At 41.8% G+C, this 19,487-nt stretch overlaps 1 protein-coding gene across 1 annotated transcript in view; it reads left to right on the top strand.

The window, feature by feature from the left end:
• LOC124545246 (cuticle protein 19-like) overlaps positions 1 to 19,280 on the top strand; it is a 33,127-nt gene extending 13,847 nt beyond the window's left edge. The window contains exons 3-4 of the mRNA XM_047124119.1: positions 8,419 to 8,740; positions 18,622 to 19,280. Coding sequence (XP_046980075.1) covers positions 8,419 to 8,740; positions 18,622 to 18,731 — 432 coding nt within the window. The 3' untranslated portion in view covers positions 18,732 to 19,280. The remainder of the gene's footprint in view (positions 1 to 8,418; positions 8,741 to 18,621) is intronic.
• The last annotated feature ends 207 nt before the right edge of the window (positions 19,281 to 19,487 follow it).

Raw genomic sequence — 19,487 nt, 5'->3', positions numbered from 1 at the left:
AGAATCTTCTGATACAGCAAGCACATCAGCGTGAACACTTACGTCACATTTCACATCCGTATCCAGAAAGTTTTTGTCAGCAGTGTTGCACTTCAGTTCTTTCTCATAAAACAAAAGTGTCCAACGACCACAGATCCTTTGCTTCTGAATCGATGGGCATACTTATTTCATCATTCTTATTTCTTCTTCCACCCCTCCCCCTCTCTCTCTCTCTCTCTCTCTCTCTCTCTCTCTCTCTCTGTCGCTTTCTGAGATATCACAATGGGTACTCAAAGATAATTCATTCAACCCGAACTACGGTTTTCGAACTGCTACGTATGGGGAATATGCGTATTACTCGCTAGTCTACAATTTTTCTAGCCTACAATTTTACCCCTCTCTCAATCTCGAGTGGCATACACACTTGCCATATATTCGACACCTAGCATTATGAGTAGTCTGTTCCTTGTATTTCAGTATCTGTCTTTCGTATTTCATTTTTTTCATTTCTTCTTCTACGGACTTAGTTAACACTGCACGATATTCCTTCCGGTAAGCACGCCCTCCTCCAGATAGCCCATCAAATTATCTACTGTACTAAATGCAGCCTCATGTCGCAACATCCTAATTAACAGACCCTCCTATAGACTCACTACATGGCCCATCCAACAGCTCTTTTCTCTGCCTCCAATAGTAATTTACTTCTTTGGAAACTTTCCACTTTCAAAGTTTCAACTTCATGAAGAAGTTTGAAATGAAACTCACTGTGCGATGAACATTTTTTATAATTTTAGGTCAACATTTGAAATCAGTATATTTCTATTAAGTAAGAACGAAATTTTTCACAGATTTCTTTTTTCAATATTTTCGTCCTAATTTTTGCGTGTGTTGTTTATTGTATTTAAAATAAAGTAGCAATTTTAATTCTTATTGGTCTTCCTTTCAGCTTCAATGTCATTATATTCTTTGATCAACAATATGGTTATTCTTTGCTCTTCAGTAGTTATCCGTATTCTGATATTTTTTCAGGACCTTAATACCTTTTTAACTTGTACGGCTGTTGTCATTTCAAACCAATATTCGTAGATGTAACGAATTTTCATTCCCACAGTACTCACATCCAGCTATATAACTGCTGACGTCTTATTTCACTTAGCATTGTCTTAAGTACAGTAATACCAGGAAAGTTACTTTCATTTTTTTCCGTAACGTTTGCTTTATTTTCAGAACTGGTTGTCTGTAACTTCACATTGCTATCTGTACTTTGCAATTCTTGCTTCTGTTTTCCCATGTAGCATTTCAGTCAGTTATTTGAAGCCGGAGATATCAGCCAAGTTTCTTCTTTGGCAAAATGCGGTTAATGTTTTTCGAGCATCTGATGAAATATCTCTTGTTTCGTAGATGCTAAAAGCAAATGTAACTAATACGCCACTGATTTTAATTACTTTGACGTTTTTTCCCGGTACCAGATTAACAAGGCAACAATTATTTTCTCAGAGCGTCCTCGTGAATATTTTCGTACTCTTACATCGCATCACTGTATTTATGTTGTGTTAATGTATTTCAGTGTACAGTGTCGACTCTTTGCTGCTCTCTCCGGTTGCAATAACTCCCCCCACCCTCTTCCCCCAAACCACGCCTGCAAAGTTATATTTAATCTTTCTGTTTCACGTATTAATTCTTTCAACGGTCTTTTTAGTTTCTGGTATTTCATTTTATATTTGAACTTTCTCCTATTTTTTGAACTATCTGTTCTGATACAGCTGCTATCAGTAATGGAAATAGAAGATATAAAATTCACAGATACCTTGAAGTATTTGTTAAACTAACCATGGTTTTTTAAGGCAAGCATTTCATTGACCTATTGTTCTTTTTCTGACGTTAATTATTTTCCTCGGTTTCAACATGAATCATTCCTCATCTACTGACGGTCTTTGAATCCTTTTACTTAGACTGAATGTTTCGAATTCATATTGTAACATGTTGAGTTCTTAGCGTGAAACTCATCTTTTGGACGTTAGCCCATTCTCATCTCCGGCTGGTCGTAGAATTTTTTTTACACCTCTGCAATACTTCGCGTATTTAAAAAAATGCTAAGCTCGTGGTTGGTATTCCCGTTTGACTACTACTTTATTCCAACCCTCACCCGTCCTACCCATCGTTGTCCACATAACTGACTGGTTTAGTCAGATCATAAGTCGTAGTAGGTAGGCTGGAGTAAGTAGCCTCCAACATGATAAAACACTCTTGTGTCCAGTCTAAACATTACCCTTTGACTCCTTCGTAAGAGACTATAATGCAAGTAGTCTGAAATTTTGATTGCATTTCCTCGGTGTGTCTGTTTCAGAGTGACGTTTTCTTTTCTTGCATTACGATATATAAAAAAATATTTTTTTTGTGCTTCATCAGGCCTTCCTTGATCTATTCCAGTTGCATTAGGTCCTTCCATCTTCATGCTACTCTTCCAGTGCGTCGTTTTACATATTTCTTTAAATTTCATGTATATAAAATATTTTCAATTCATTCCTGTTATCTTTATGTCTTTTATACTCTAACTTACTGTATCCTGCTATACCCCTGAAGAATTTAAACTCTTTGGCTTATAATCTTATTTTATCTTTTTCTTTGTCATTACCCGTGATTCAATCCCACACAGCAATAGTGGTACTCCTTAACTTTACAAAAAAAATTAACTTATGTTTCTGTCCTTACATTATGTAGGAGAGATCTTCTAGTTGTACCGTTTGTCATTTTGAGCTAGGTCTCCTCTATATCTTAGCAAGGCCTCAATCACTGAAAATCTATCTACTAGCTATATAAACATATTTCGTATCACTGTTTTTTTCGTTACTGGGTTTGTCCCATAAAACGCTACGGTTTATGTTTTTATTCTTAATGGCATGTTGTACGTCTAACATATTTTGTGTGGTCATAGACAGCTGTCCATAGCAAACTTCAGTGCTCGAGGTTAAAACTTGATCTCTGAGAATGGCACCATCATCGTATAATCTTGTCGGTCGATATCGTAATTCCGTAGTTTCATTTTCCTTGTCGTACAATTTCGCCAGTGTCTATATTAAAGAGCAGTGATGAAAGGCTGCAGCTCTGTCAGACTCCTAAGTTAATATCCTATGAAACTTTCTAGCAGATTAAAACTGAGTGCCGGACCGAGACTCGAACTGTTCTTTTCTCATTAACCCCAATTATTTGGATTCTTGTGTTATAATAGATCTTCTGAATTAACCGTACAAACTTATCTGTATGGCTCTTCTTCTTAATGTCACCCATAACAATTGCAGTTTACTTTACCGAGTCCTTTATACAATCTATGAAAAGGATGCGTTTTTGTATATTGCTATTTTTGTTCTGATGGAATTACATTTTCATGGAGACATATAAGTCTCAAATTTATATTCGATAAGGATAGAAGCTGAAGCAATGAATTAAAATTTATATTTTGTTTGTAGTCCTCTATAACATGAAAATATAAACCCGTACTGTACTTCAGGTATTCATACTTTAAAAATCTCTACTTTTCTAGGCAGCCAGTTTCCGAAACATTTCATTGAATCTTCGATAAATCTAATGTGTTATAACAAAGTACATTTATTGTACACTTTGTACTGAATGTCTACAGCGGGCATGTCAGCCTTCAGGAAGGAAGACTAGTATGCCATGCTATGATGTAAACAGTCGCTTTTCTTATCTCGACCTTTGAGCGGAATACTGCTACTAGTAATTATTCGCCAAATCCACAATTAACGGTTAACCGAACCCATGGTCTTCTAGTTTGTCCGCTGCCTAGTAGAAAATGTAATATTACTTCTCTGTGTCACTGCTGCCTGCTGCTTCTTGTAAGGTTGGTTTTTTTCTATGAGACAGAAAGTGTCCTCCAATCAAATTTTCACTATCTGGGAGTGCTTCATTCTGCTTCATTCCTCTGTCCAGTCTGAACAAAGGCGTACAAGGATATCAAATAGCTATAAACGACAAGAAACTAGAAAAGCTGATCCCTTCAATAGAGCAGTACATAATAATGCACTGGCTATGTTTTATAGGAGTTCTGGCACAAGATTCAAAAGTCTGCACAGAAGTCTTTGGCAGTGCTAAGCTGAGCCATTGTTTTTGTCCTGCATAGACATTTCATAAGCATAATTAAAGTCAAAAACTAGCACTAACAATATTGGATTACGCACTATAGTATAAAAGCGACAGTGTCCTCAGGATCAATATTATGGCAAAATATTCGAACATGCATGACTCAACGTAACTTCCTAACGTCTGCTTTGGCAACTAAGTTATTGTTGTCGATATCCTATCAATACATTTGGACGGCTGGCGTAGTTTTTCCTCGTCAGATGAGCGCATATTTCGTTGTTTGCTGCATGAAATCCAACGAAACCCTAATTTTAACTCCTACGAAACGTATGTAAATCTGGTTGGAGTCTAAACAGAGAGCAACGAAACATGCCCTCAGTATCTGACGAATACAGCTAAGGAAGTTGTCGAAATGCCGTGGAAAGAAAAAAAAGACATCAACTCTGCTACAAATCCAGACACTGTAGATCAACAGTTTCACCGAGAAAGGTTGACAGATCATGACATGACAACTACACCCACTCGTCACACTCACATATGCAAAAAACCACGAGTTTCACTCTTTCGTCAAGGGCTGATGTATGTGATTAGAAAAAAAATATTACCGATTTAAGCATCTGAGGCCCTAAAGGAGTCTCTCCTGCACAAAAGCTGTGACATGGATGTAATCCAATCTCTGTCTTCCTCTACAGTTTTTGCCCTCTATAGCTCCCTCTAGTACCAAGGAAGTAATTCCGTGATGTCTTAACAGATGTGCTACCATCCTCTCATTTCCTTTACCACATATCCCTTCGAACTTTCGTCTGTAGTACCATATCTCAAATGCTCTTCTGTTCCAGTTTTCCCACAGTCCATGTTTCACTGCCATACAATGCTGTGCTCCCAACGTAAATTCCCGGAAATTTCTTCCTCAAATTTGATGATAGAAGACTTCTCTTGGCCAGGAATGCCGTTTTTGGCAGTGCTAGTCTGATTTTGATGTCATCTTTGCTCTGTCCGTCATTGGTTATTTTACTGCCTATTCAGCAGAATTCCTTAACTTCATCTACTTCGTGACCATCAATCCTGTTGCTAAGTTTCTCGCCGTTCTCGTTTCTCCTGCTTCTCATTACTTTCGTCTTTCTTCGATTTAATCCGAATCCATATTTTGTATTCGTTAGATTGTTCACTCCCTTCAGCAGATCCTGTAATTATTCTTCACTTTCACTCAGGAGAGCAATATCATCAGCGAATCGTAACAGAAATCCTTTCACCTTGAATTTTAGTCCCACTTCAGAACCTTTCTTTTATTTCCATCATTACTTCTTCGATGTACAGATTGAACAGTAGGGGCGAAAGACTACACCCCTGTCATACACCCTTTTTAATCCGAGCAATTCGTTCTTGATCGTCCACTCTTATTATTCCCTCTTGGCTCTTGCACGTATTGTATATTATCCATCTCTCCATATATCGTACCCCTATTTCTCTGAAAATTTCGAACATCTTGAACAATTTAACGTTGACGTACGCTTTTTCCAGATCGACAAACCCTATGAACGTGTCTTGATTTTCGGTAATTTCCAAGAATGTTTGCCTATCGAAGACGCGGGGTCCAAACGATACATATCGAACGTGCGATCGTAAATCTATCATGCGATACTGGTGGCGGGCGTTGTGATCAGTTATTTGTGATCGTCATTTTTAGCTGTTTCCCGTCGTTCCCTTAGTTGTTCTAAATTACATACCTCCAGGAATTATTTGTGAATTGCTAGGGAATCCCAGACGATTTATGTGGTTAGTGAGTGGGATGTCTGGTGTTCTTGACGTTTCTTCGGCGGATTTCCTCACATGGAAAATCTAATTCCAAGTTTATCCAACGTAGAAAATTATTCGACTTTTTGTCGCAAATATGGAGTACTACTGGACGAGGGAAGAAGGGGCTGTGTAGACTGTGGCGGTGCGAAGTGTGTAAAACTTCGTAAGAACAGTTTCGATGCTGAAATACCGTTTACAATTTCATTGTGGACAGTGCGGAAAACGAACGAGTATCAGGAAGAATGCATGGTTCGACTCTTCCAAATTATCCATCCAGACCACCGTAATGGACTTTGATATGACAATACCGACGACGCGTAAGGTAAGTCGTCTCCTTTGCAATTAAAAGTATATTTGTAACGCTCTTCTTTTGTTGTTGCTGTAGCGACCACCGTGAAGATACTCATAACGCCCACTACCAGAGTCGCAGGATCGGTTTACGATGTTGTTGTTGTGGTCTTCAGTCCAGAGACTGGTTTGATGCAGCTCTCCATGCTACTCTATCCTGCGCAAGCTTCTTCATCTCCCAGTACCTACTGCAACCTACATCCTTCTGAATCTGTTTAGTGTATTCATCTCTTCGTCTCCCTCTACGATTTTTACCCTCCACGCTGCCCTCCGATATTAAATTGGTGATCCCTTGATGCCCCAGAATATGTCCTACAAACCGATCCCTTCTTCTAGTCAAATTGTGCCACAAATCTCTCTTCTCCCCAGTTCTGTTCAATACCTCCTCATTAGTTATGTGATCTACCCATCTAATCTTCAGCATTCTTCTGTAGCTTCTATTCTCTTCTTGTCTAAACCATTTATCGTCCATGTTTCATTCCATACATGGCTGCATTCCATACAAATACTTTCAGAAACGACTTCCTGACAAATCTACACTCGATGTTAACAAATTTCTCTTCTTCAGAAACGCTTTCCTTGCCATTGCCAGTCTGCATTTTATATCTTCTCTACTTCGACCGTCGTGAGTTATTTTGCTCCCCAAATAGCAAAACTCCTTTACTACTTTAAGCGTCTCATTTCCTAGTCTAATTCCCGCAGCATCACCCGATTTAATTCGACTACATTCCATTATCCTCCTCTTGCTTTTGTTGATGTTCATCTTATATCCTCCTTTCAAGACACTGTCCATTCCGTCCAGCTGCTCTTCCAAGTCCTTTGCTGTCTCTGACAGAATTACAATGTCATCGGCGAACCTCAAAGTTTTTATTTCTTCTCCATGGATTTTAATTCCTACTCCGAATTTTTCTTTTGTTTCCTTTACTGCTTGCTCAATATACAGATTGAATAACATCGGGGATAGGCTACAACCCTGTCTCATTCCCTTCCCAACCTCTGCTTCCCTTTCATGCCCCTCGACTCTTATAAATGCCATCTAGTTTCTGTACAAATTGTAAATAGCCTTTCGGTCCCTGTATTTTACCCCTTCCACCTTCAGAATTTGAAAGAGAGTATTCCAGTCAACATTGTCAAAAGCTTCCTCTAAGTCTACAAATGCTAGGAACGTGGGTTTGCCTTTCCTTAATCTTTCTTCTAAGGTGAGTCGTAAGATCAGTATTGCCTCACGTGTTCCAACATTTCTACGGAATCCAAACTGATCTTCTCCGAGGTCCGTTTCTACCAGTTTTCTATTCCTCTGCAAAGAATTCGTGTTAGTATTTTGTAGCCGTGGCTTATTAAACTGATAGTTCGGTAATTTTCACATCTGTCAACACCTGCTTTCTTTGGGATTGGAATTATTACATTCTTCTTGAATTCTGAGGTTATTTCGCCTGTCTCATATATCTTGTTCACCAGATGGTAGAGTTTTGTCAGGACTGGCTCTCCCAAGGCTATCAGCAGTTCTAATGGAATGTTATCTACTCCTGGGGCCTTGTATCGACTTAGGTCTTTCAGTGCTCTGTCAAACTCTTCACGCAGTATCATATCTCCCATTTCATCTTCTTCTATCTCCTCTTCCGTTTCCATAATACTGTCCTCAAATACATCGCCCTTGTATATACCTTATATATACTCCTTCCACCTTCCTGCTTTCCCTTCTTTGCTTAGAACTGGGTTTCCATCTGAGCGATTTACGATAGCACGTTCGATATGTATCGTTTGGACCCCGCCACTTCGATAGACACGATAGGCAATCACTCTTGGAAATTACCTTATTTTCCATTATCAACTGCAAAATCAGAATTGTCTCTGATGCCTTCACTTTTCCTAAAGCCAAACAGATAGTTATCTAACATATTCTCAATATTCTGGGGAGGTTATGCTAAGCTTAATACGGTGGACTTGTATTTGGGAGGAAATAGGCTCAAATTGTCACTTGTCCACCCAATTTTAGATTTTCCGTCGTTTCTTTCTGATTGGTGCCAGGATGGTCTTAGTGACTGTAGTGCTCACTCGTTAAGCTCTTTCTCCTTCGTCCATCTAAGCAAGTGGTCCAGCTCCAATGCCCGCTTAGCTGTCGAGTGTCGAAGTCTAGCTTGGGGTCCTTCCCGCATTACGGTACAGTAGCAACTAACGCTGCGCGCTGTCCTGCAGGCTCCCGCGCGGTACGCCTTCAAGTACGGCGTGACGGACCCCAACACGGGCGACATCAAGCAGCAGTCGGAGTCGCGCCACGGGGACGTGGTGAAGGGCCAGTACTCGCTGGTCGAGCCGGACGGCTCGGTGCGCACGGTCGACTACACGGCGGACCCGGTGAACGGCTTCAACGCGGTCGTCAGCAAGAGCGGACCCGCCGTGCACCCGCCACCCGCGCCCAAGCCCGTGGTCGTGGCCAAGCCCGTGGTCGTGGCCGCCCCGCCGGTCGTGCACCAGCCCGCCGCGCACGTCGTCGCCGTGCCGCAGGTCATCACGGCAGGTGTGTGCTCTACCTTTGTCCACGAGGAACGGTGTGACGTGTGGAATTATCAGGCTAGCCTTTACACGTTCTTCTTTCACGTTTAGGAACTCTTCTCCACTTTCTCTCGTCAGGATGGTATCATCTGCACCTCCAAGTTTATCTATATTTATCCCAGCTATTTTAATTCTAATTTCTTCTTCATCCAACCCTGCATCCCTCGCAATGTGCTTTGCATTGAGGTTGAAGAAATAGGGTTGCGATAGACAGCTTAACCGTAATACTTTCTGAATTATGCCACTAGAGGGAGTAACAGGAAGGACTGGGTTGAGCTGCGGGTCGTTCTTGCTCCTTGCCAAAATTTTTATTTCCTTTACACAACTTCTAAATACTTATTTTCTCCTAAAAATTAGCACAATTTAGAAATTGAAAAGACACGTTTTCCAATCCAAAATGTTACAATATCGGTAAACGAATCCGCTTTGTAGCTACTCAACTAGAATTATTTACTCAACACCAAAATGCTCACGTAACAGTATGAAATTCCCCTACAGTGAAAACACATGAAGTATCAATGCTGCTTCATAACAATAAATTCATTTTAAATACGTACATATTAAAGATTACACACAAAACCATTACCAAAATGTGTTCAAATGTGTGTGAATTCCTAAGGGACAAAACTGCTTAGTTCATCGGTCCCTAGACTTACATACTACTTAAACTAACCTGAACTAATTTATGCGAAAAACAACACACAGCCGGCCGGGGTGGTCGAGCGGTTCTAGGCGCTACAGTCTGGAGGCGCGCGACCGCTACGGTCGCAGGTTCGAATCCTGCCTCGGGCATGGATGTGTGTGATGTCCTTAGGTTAGTTAGGTTTAAGTAGTTCTAAGTTCTAGGGGACTGATGACCTCAGAAGTTAAGTCCCATAGTGCTCAGATCCATTTGAACCATTTTTGAACAACACACACACCCATGCCCGAGGGAGGACTCCGGCTGGAGGGGCCGCGCAGTCCTTGACATGACGCTTCAAACCGTGCGGCCAATCCGCGCGGCCAAAACCATTACCCAAGTAGCATATTGCACCTCCAATCTGTAAGAGAATTTTTGTAATAAAAATAAAATCCAAATAATCATCACCAGGCAAAGTGACGGTTAAATAGGGAGCAGCCTTGCATACAACATAACGGGAAATCAGGTGACATCAAATCCAGTGGCCAAAAGAGTACGCGTCTGAAAAACTTGGAGAATCTAGAATTGACAGATACCAAGCACAGGTAGAAGAACGTACTGGTTTTATAATTTGAGCTTATCAGACTGATTTCACTCAGTACACGCAACAGCGCATACCATATAGCAATATCCGCTGACCTCCAACACAAGAGAAGCGCCCAGTCTTGTGACGGCACATGAATCTTGACCCGTTTAGTTGCGCCATATAGGATAATCACCCTTACATCCTGGTCGCAGTATAAATTCCTTATGGGGTGAATGTGATGATATGGTTCTCTCATGTTTTTAAGTACGTCCCATAATTCACTGCGATCTAGGGAGTCGAAGAGTTAAGCGTAATCAATAAGCCAGAGATACACATTTCTCCATAATCAATCGGGTGCTCGCAGTCTGATGCCTGGTCCCTCCTCGTTTATGAAAATTCCTTCTTATTCAGGCACTCTCACTCCTTATATTGGCGGTCTGTTTTGTAAGTTTACAGCAGGATATTATCAATAGGAGCAGAAAACGGTATAACGGGAGTTGGATTAGTTATGAATAGGAATGTAAGAGAGAGAGTGAGTTACTATGAACTGTTCAGTGATAGGGTTGTTCTTTCGAATCAGAACCGACAGGAAGAAAACACCGACAACAATAGTTAAAGTACACATACACGTGTCGTAAGCATAAGATGAAGAGATAGAGAAACTATGTGAGGATACTGAACAGGTAATTCAGCATGTAAAGGAAGATTAAAATCTAATAGTCATGGGGGATTGAAATGTGGTTGTAGGCACGGGAGTACAAGACATCTATCTTCTAAGATAGATCTATCTTCTAAGATAAGTCGTAGGGTCAGTATTGCCTCACGTGTTCCAACATTTCTACGGAATCCAAACTGATCTTCCCCGAGGTCGGCTTCTACCAGTTTTTCCATTCGTCTGTAAAGAAGTCGTGTTAGTATTTTGCAGCCGTGACTTATTAAACTGATAGTTCGGTAATTTTCACATCTGTCAACACCTACTTTCTTTGGGATTATAATTATTATATTCTTCTTGAAGTCTGAGGGTATTTCACCTGTCTCATACATCTTGCTCACGAGATGCTAGAGTTTTGTCAGGGCTGGCTCTCCCAAGGCTATCAGTAGTTCTAATGGAATGTTATCTACTCCCGGGGCCTTGTTTCGACTTAGGTCTTTCAGTGCTCTGTCAAACTCTTCACGCAGTATCATATCTCCCATTTCATCTTCACCTACGTCCTCTTCCATTTCCATAATATTGTCCTCAAGTACATCGCCCTTGTATGGACCCTTACGTACTCCTTCCATCTGTCTGCTTTCCCTTCTTTGTTTAGAACTGGGTTTCCATCTGAGCTCTTGATATTCATACAAGTGGTTCTCTTTTCTCCAAAGGTCTCTTTAATATTCCTGTAGGCAGCATCTATCTTACCCATAGTGACATATGCCTCTACATCCTTACACTTGTCCTCTAGCGATCCTGCTTAGCCATTTTGCACTTCCTGTCGATCTCATTTTTGAGAACTTTGTATACCTCTTTGTCTGCTTCATTTATCGCATTTTTATATTTTCTCTTTGCATCAATTAAATTCTGTTACCCAAGGATTTCTACTAGCCCTCGTCTTTTTACCTACTTGCTCCTCTGCTGCCTTCGCTATTTCATCTCTCAAAGCTACCCATTCTTCTTCTACAGTATTTCCTTCCCCCGTTCTTGTCAATCGTTCCCTAATGCTATCCCTGAAACTTTCCAAATCCTCTGGTTCTTTCAGTTTATCCAGATCCCATCTTCTTAAATTCCCACCTTTTTTGCAGTTTCTTCAGTTTTAATCTACAGTTCATAACCAATAGATTGTAGTCAGAGTCCACATCTGCCCCTGGAAATGTCTTACCTAGTTCCTAAATCTCTGTCTTACCATTATATAATCTATCTGATACCTTTTAGTATCTCCAGGCTTCTTCCATGTATACAGCCTTCTTTTATGATTCTTCAACCAAGTGTTAGCTATGATTAAGTTATGCTCTGTGCAAAATTCTAACAGGCGGCTTCCTCTTTCATTCCTTACCCCCATTCCATATTCACCTACTACTTTTCCTTTTCCTACTATCGAAGTCCAGCCACCCATGACTATTAAATTTTCGTCTCCCTTCACTACCTGAATAATTTCTTTTATCTCATCATACATTTCTTCAATTTCTTCGTCATCTGCAGAGCTAGTTGGCATATAAACTTGTACTACTGTAGTAGGCATGGGCCTCGTGGCTATCTTGGCCACTATAATACGTTCACTATGCTGTTTGTAGTAGCTTACCCGCACTCCTATTTTTTTATTCATTGTTAAACCTACTCCTGCATTACCCCTATTTGATGTTATATTTATAACCCTGTATTCACCTGCCCAGAAGTCTTGTTCCTCCTGCCACCGAACTTCACTAATTCCCACTATATCTAACTTTAACCTATTCATTTCCCTTTTTAAATTTTCTAACCTACCTGCCCGATTAAGGTATCTGACATTCCACGCTCTGATCCGTAGAATGCCAGTTTTCTTTCTCCTGATAACGACATCCTCTTGAGTAGTCCCCGCCCGGAGATCCGAATGGGGGACTATTTTACCTTCGGAATATTTTACCCAAGAGGACGCCATCATCATTTAAGCGGGTCTAGGCGCTTCAGTCTGGAACCACGAGACCACTACGGTTGCAGGTTCGAATCCTGCCTCGGGCATGGATGTGTGTGATGTCCTTAGGTTAGTTAGGTTTAAGTAGTTCTGAGTTCTAGGGGACTGATGACCTTAGCAGTTAAGTCCCATAGTGCTCAGAGCCATTTGAACCATTTGAACTGTAGGGCTCTCCCCTGTAAGCAATCATAAAGTTTCCATCTGAGGGCGTTGCTACAGCGTACAATTTTGGCTCAGTTGGGAGTGCGATGGGACGATGCGTTGTCTTGCTGAAGTTTCAAATCACCTGTGGGGTGCTGAAGGTGTGCAAGTATTGCACATGAAGTACACTGGGTTTTTCACTATTTGCGAGTGAAAATATTGGCAGACGTGCCCCATCCACCTTATCTTGTCATCCCGCATACTAGAAAAGAGACGTACTGATGTTCATATCTCCGCAACGAACAAAGTTACAAGAAAGGCAATGGTGCTGCTTAATGTCTCCCTAATATCTAAACATTTACTTCTAGACACATACTCCACAAGCCACCATAAGGTGCGTGGCTGACGGTACCCTGCACCACTACTAGTTGTTTCCTTTCCTATTCCACTGACAGCTAGAACAAGGGAAAAATGCCTATCTAGATGTCTCCCTATGAGCCCCAATATTTCATTTCTTATCTTCGTTGTCCTTACGCAAAACGTATGCTGGCAGCAGTAGGATCGTTCTGCAGTGAGCTTCAAATGCTGGTTCTCTCGATTTGTCAGTAGTACTCCTCGAAGAGGACGTCGTCTTTCCCCTAGGGATTCTCACGTGAATTCCCTAAAACGTCTCCGTAATACTTGCATGTTGTTCGAATCTACGGGTAACAAATCTAGAAGCCCGCTTCAATACCATCCTTTAATCCGATCTTATCTCATCCTACCGCCATTTTCGACATCTTCCCTTCACTGTGACATCACAGCATCGTCAACAAACAACCGCAGATTGCTGCACACCCTGTCCTCCAGATAATTTATGTATGCAGAAGATAACAGCTGTCCTATCAAACTTGCCTCTGTCACTTCTGACGATATCCTTGTCTCTAATGAACACTCGCCGTCGAGGACAATGTACTGGGTTCTATCACTTAAGCAATGTTCGCGCCACTCACATATCTGGGAACCTATTCCGCATGCTCCTACCTTCTTTAACAGTCTCCAATCGGGTAACGTGTTAAATGATTTTCGAAAGTTTGAGAGTATGGAATCTGTCAATTGCCCTTCATCCGCAGTTCGCAGTATATCATGGGAGAAAATATGAAGCAGAGTTTCGGAAACCGTGCTGATTTGTGGTATCTGGGAAATTTATTATACTAGAATTCAGAATACGTTCTAAACTCTCATCATTTGCTTAAATTTTTTTGCTTCTGGACAAAAAGTTGCTTGTTGTGGTAAGACGACTGGGACACCCGACAGAGTCCCATTCATCATTATAAATTTCTTTTCTTCCAAGAATCCTGCAATTAGCTCGTAAGCTGTACACTGTAGCGATGTATTCCTAGGTAAGAGATTTAGTTTCAGATTTATAATTTTGTATTTCACTAATACATTAGTGCACCTTCTGTTCCGGTAGCTCAGAATTACAAGAGGTGAATCATAAGAAGCATGAAGTTTGGTCGTCTGGATTCTTCCACAATAACGAAGGGCTCGCTGTATATCCGAAAGCTCAGTTGTCACAATCGGAAACATAAGTTTCTTTTCATTGTGAGAACTGCTGTCTCAGTAAAGACAGCTTTACATAACTTGAGTTTGAAATATTTTGTACGTATTTACGCGATTGGGAAACCTGTTACTTCAGAACTGTTGTTTCCTGGAAACAACTTTCTCCCGACATAATGCCGTTCGCAAAGCCAGGTGTTGGTCAGCTCTTCCTCAATAGCAGCCACATAACGTTATCTGCTTGAGATAAAAATGGAGGACAGAAGCGAGACTCGACAGCCTTCAATTAACTCCTTCCCTCGAGATGTAATCAGTAGTTATCTCCAAACCTCTGTGGCCTGCCGGAAGCTATCAGATAAGACCGGCGAGGGATTCGTTTCAAGGAAACGGCACTTCCTGTCCATTGTTGCACTCGTATCGAGACCCACATCATGCAGTGCCTGCCGCCCACGCTGTGTTACGCAAGACTACACGGCACACGAGAAACTTGGCCGTCCACTACTTCTCCTCTCCGTCCCAGAATATGTTATGATTAGACACCAACGCAGTGCGTCTGTTCAAAAGTTAGAGGCCATCCGGCCCAGAATATGTTATGACTGGACACCAACACAGTGTGTCTGTTAAAAAGTTAGAGGCCATTCGAGAAACACATCAACTGCCTTTTAACATTAGAAAGACTTACAAGGATTAGGCTACTCGGCACATGAATGTGTAATAAAAGATCTAGCTTACTTCCTGAACTTATGACATCTCTACGTACAAATGGTTCAAATGGCTCTGAGCACTATGGGACTCAACTGCTGAGGTCATTAGTCCCCTAGAACTTAGAACTAGTTAAACCTAACTAACCTAAGGACATCACAAACATCCATGCCCGAGGCAGGATTCGAACCTGCGACCGTAGCGGTCTTGCGGTTCCAGACTGCAGCGCCTTTAACCGCACGGCCACTTCGGCCGGCTCTCTACGTACATCTTGAGTCAGGTGGAGCACCAATTATTGTCTACATTAATATTATCTCTTATGCACAGCTGACGAAATACATACTGCTAGTAAGAAGGCAGTCTCAGCGTGACACGATATAAGGGTTATCTGAAACATATCTGACTTTCGTGCTCTTTAAGTGAACACTAAGCGGTCTTTCGACAGTGTTCCACCATCCTGGGACACCAGTGGACTTTTGAAGAACATCGAAGCAGAGTGATCGAACGTCATGCAGAGACGGAGTATGATAAGGAATATGGCGCGGCCTAAAGATTCAGATCAATAAAAGCCTGCAGACTTATATGCCTCACCTTATCGACACTGTCAGTAAAGCGCGGATTAGTGGTAGTAATATCATCATAGCGGCGATTGTCATTAAAGTTAATAAATCCATCAATATGCCGACGAGGGAACAGACAAGCAATGTTTAGCTCCCTAGGTAGAAAATGAACGGCACACCAAGAAGAATGTGCCGAAGTTGTGAATTTTAAGAACACACGCGTACTACACAGACAAAGTAACATTTACGGAAGGAAAGTCCGCGAACCTTCGTGGCTACCCGCCCATCTCACAAAGTAAATACCAAGCCACGGCGAGAAAAGGAAAAAAATTAACAGCTACCAGGAGACAATCGAGACCGCACAACAATAATATTTTGGTTTCCCTTCTCTGTTAGTATCTGCTTACAGTATTTACACAACGACGACAGTTCACCAGTAGTAGCCAGGAGATTATTAACCAGTAAATTCTTTCTTCGAAGAAGGACGGGGAACTAGAGCCTTTCGTCTGTGAACACAACACTGCCTTTCGACAGTGTTCAGGCATCCGATGACTTAGTTCACTTAGGCCGATTACACGCCTGGAGACAACTCACAGTCAATTTCTGCCTCGACAGTCACAATATTTTTGTGGAAGGTGTAACCTAGGTTCTCGCCATTTAAGTTTATTCCAGCTTTCGGTGTCAAGCGTAATTCGAGCGCGACAGCTTTTATGGTGAGGGATAAATACAGGTACATTGTGCCAAATGCTTCGTTTAGTTGTTCTCAAAAATTTGACGTTTGAAGTATCTTCACTTTGTACGCTTTCTGATTTCATTCTCCGCGTGTCACCAGGTGAAATTTCAGCAGAGGACTCCAAACTAGCGCCTATCGTAAAACAAAAAAGGAAGAAAGATATGCACTGCACTGTTTACACTGCTACCTGAGTAGCTGTTTCCTCTGTGTAACACTTCCCTGAACTATAGGGAAATCCTACAATTCTGTACACTGTAACACGTTCAAAGATCTGCAGCCATCATAGAAACGACGGAGTTTCTCGTCGAGACTTTCCATTCAGGTCCAAATTGAAGAGCGCAGACCAATTATAGTTACGAAACTACAAATAGTAGGCCAGCAGTAAATCGTCGGTACAAATTGAAACCAAACGGCAGGCGTCATTGTTGCCGACGTGAGCCACAACTTACGGATGACTGCACCCTGCACCATCTATAGCTGCAGATGGGACCTCCTCCACTTCTCGCATGGACCCTCCTAGCACACATACCGAGCACACATTGGACTTCTTCCCAACTCTGCTACTTCCTTGGGGGCTCCGTAACACCTTAACATTGGAGCTTCCGATAACTACCAAACCTCTCGCCCCGCGTATCTGCTCAAACCCTGCTGAAGAAGAAGCCATTTGTCCACTCGTAGGGGGAATGTGCAAGGCCAGACGGTCGCTAGCCAACAATCACTCTCCGCTTTGAGCGATTTCAGTGGGTTGCAAACTACCACTCAAACAGCAGCGAGCGCTGTTCTCCCACGTCGTGTACTTCGGAAGGTACCCCACAAGCGGAGGCCATTAGCGAATCGAGCGGCATTTGAGGTGCCTCATAAGATGCACCAGCTTCCGCGCTACCGCTGCATCTTGAGGCTGACCGTGGCGAGAAGTGTCTTTTGCTGTTCGCAAACTGAGACCAGCTCCTCCTGTGTCCACAGACAGTATGCACATACCTTGTCCATCCTTCCTGTTGTCTTTCACAGGTTTGCATAACCAAACTTGTTAACAGCACAAACGAAGCTACTACTGTGAAACTTACACTGTTCCATTGTTCTTTCATTCCATCGCCCATCACGGGTGAGATGGGCTGGCGTTTGTACTAATACAATGCATCTTGAAACTATTAAAAAACGATAAAACATTTACATTTAAAAGTTATTGATATTATGATTATTCATTGATAGTGTTAAAAATACTTGATTTTAAAGAAAAATTGAAAAATTGTTAATGCACTTACCTGCATTAAAGTTACAACGAACTGCATTCCGAGGGAATTATTTGGGAGAGGATGGGTTGAGTGGTTCTGGTGAAGAAGACGTGAAATAACAGTTGATTAAGAGGGTTTGTTTTTGGCAATTGGTGTAATGTGGGCAGGTGGAAGATGGGGAAATATGGAATTTGAGGAAGGTGTAACTAAAATGGACGCCGTACATAGTTATGAGGAAGAATGTGTGCAAGATAACGGGAAGAGAATACAGTGCCCTGATATGGGTGGTATAGATCCGGTAGGAAGGATAAATGTCAGGGCGAATTTCTTTGTCTGAGAGAGGGGTATGTTAAAATATATAGAGGATATAGAGAGTGTTTAGGCATGGGTGTAGGCTGTCTCAGAATAGGTGCGGCAGCATAACAGAGCTGGAAATTAGAGGGAGTTGTTAGAGTCGAGCTGGTGGAGACGTGTAAGATATGCGGAAGTGTTCAATGAGTGTCAGGAGGGAGAGGTAAGGGGTGAGCTGGTAACGGATTCGTGTAGGCAAAGTTAAACGGATGCAGAAAGCAAAGTGGGATGTCTGGCTTCAATGATACGGACACTGTGATGGAACTTTGGTCGGTCAAATATTCAGTCTACATGGACGCACCTGAGGATGGTATGGATCAACTCTTTGTTGGTGTGGAATATGATGGAGGAATGCAGTCCTCGTGTTTACTAAGTATGTAGTTTTAGTCTGACGTGGAATTTTCTTTTAAGTGGATAGGATTGTCATAAACGGCCATGAAAAACTCGTGGAGATGGAAACCATGGGAAGTTTAAAGAGCCGCTAGGAGGTGAACTGACTGAGATGGGGCTGGGAGGAGCGCTGATATTCCCGGAGGGTTAGGCAGAGGGCTAGGAAGGAGATGCGCATCGTACAAATTTCGTTCCAACTATCTCTTTTATCTTATTGTAAAGGATCAAGAAAATGATAAAATACTTTTGTATTCTGAGTAGCGACGCTGTGGCTGCTGTCACCTCAACATCTTGATGGGGAATGAAGTAACCAGTCAAGTACAGAAAACCTGTTTTTGTTGACAGAAGTAGTGAAACCGCATTACGTGACGCAGCACGAGTATGACCTGTACGACGGAGCAGCGGGCTACGTGGTGGACAACGCGGCGCACTACCCCCACTACAGCTACTACTGAGGCGGCCAGGAGTGGCGGTCGCCAGGGGCTGTCGGGGGCTGCACGCGAGTGGGCCTTACCGCTCAAGCTACGCCACCGCGGCACATTCGTTACCTCATACAAGAGTCTAGACGGTGCTCGCTGTCCTAGGCCAGTAATTACTCACGTTCTTACTATGTACCTCTCACATGTAAATACATATTTACATATATATTGTAACCAATATATTAAACAGCAAGAGCAAAGCTATAACAGCTGTGAGGTTACAGTACGTCTAGCACATTCTGCGTCGGGACAATAGATAAACTTGTCACGTCGCACGTGTTTCTGTCATAACTACAAAAATACAGTGCGCTAACACCAATCAAAATTTATGAAAAATGAAGTCCGTAACATAGTGTACAGTGTACAACATTTATTTAATTTCATAAGTCTGTAAAAACGTATGACTATAAATAAAAGTATCTCCTAAATATTTATAGATGTTAGTTTCCAGAACTACTGTGTAAGAAAAAGTAATCCTTAAATTCTTTGCAATTATGTCATTGCAACAGCAATGTGTATACAGATCTTCTAAATACTGCTGTAAAGAAATATTTTTATTTTATTACAAATTTGTTGATAATTTCTGCCAGTAGTATACTACGATAAGCGTTTATGGTTCTCTTTCGTTATTTTTCTCCATTAGACTTTGTCTGTGTGTCCTTCAGTATCGCTAGTAGGCACATGGTTCGATTCTCGGTGGCGGCAAGAACTTTTAATCTTTATTGAAAAACT

This window comes from Schistocerca americana, chromosome 8 (assembly GCF_021461395.2).
Source record: "Schistocerca americana isolate TAMUIC-IGC-003095 chromosome 8, iqSchAmer2.1, whole genome shotgun sequence".
Taxonomy (NCBI): Eukaryota; Metazoa; Arthropoda; class Insecta; order Orthoptera; family Acrididae; genus Schistocerca; species Schistocerca americana.
The sequence above is the reverse complement of the archived record's forward strand: the minus strand, read 5'-3'. Positions and strand labels throughout refer to the sequence as shown.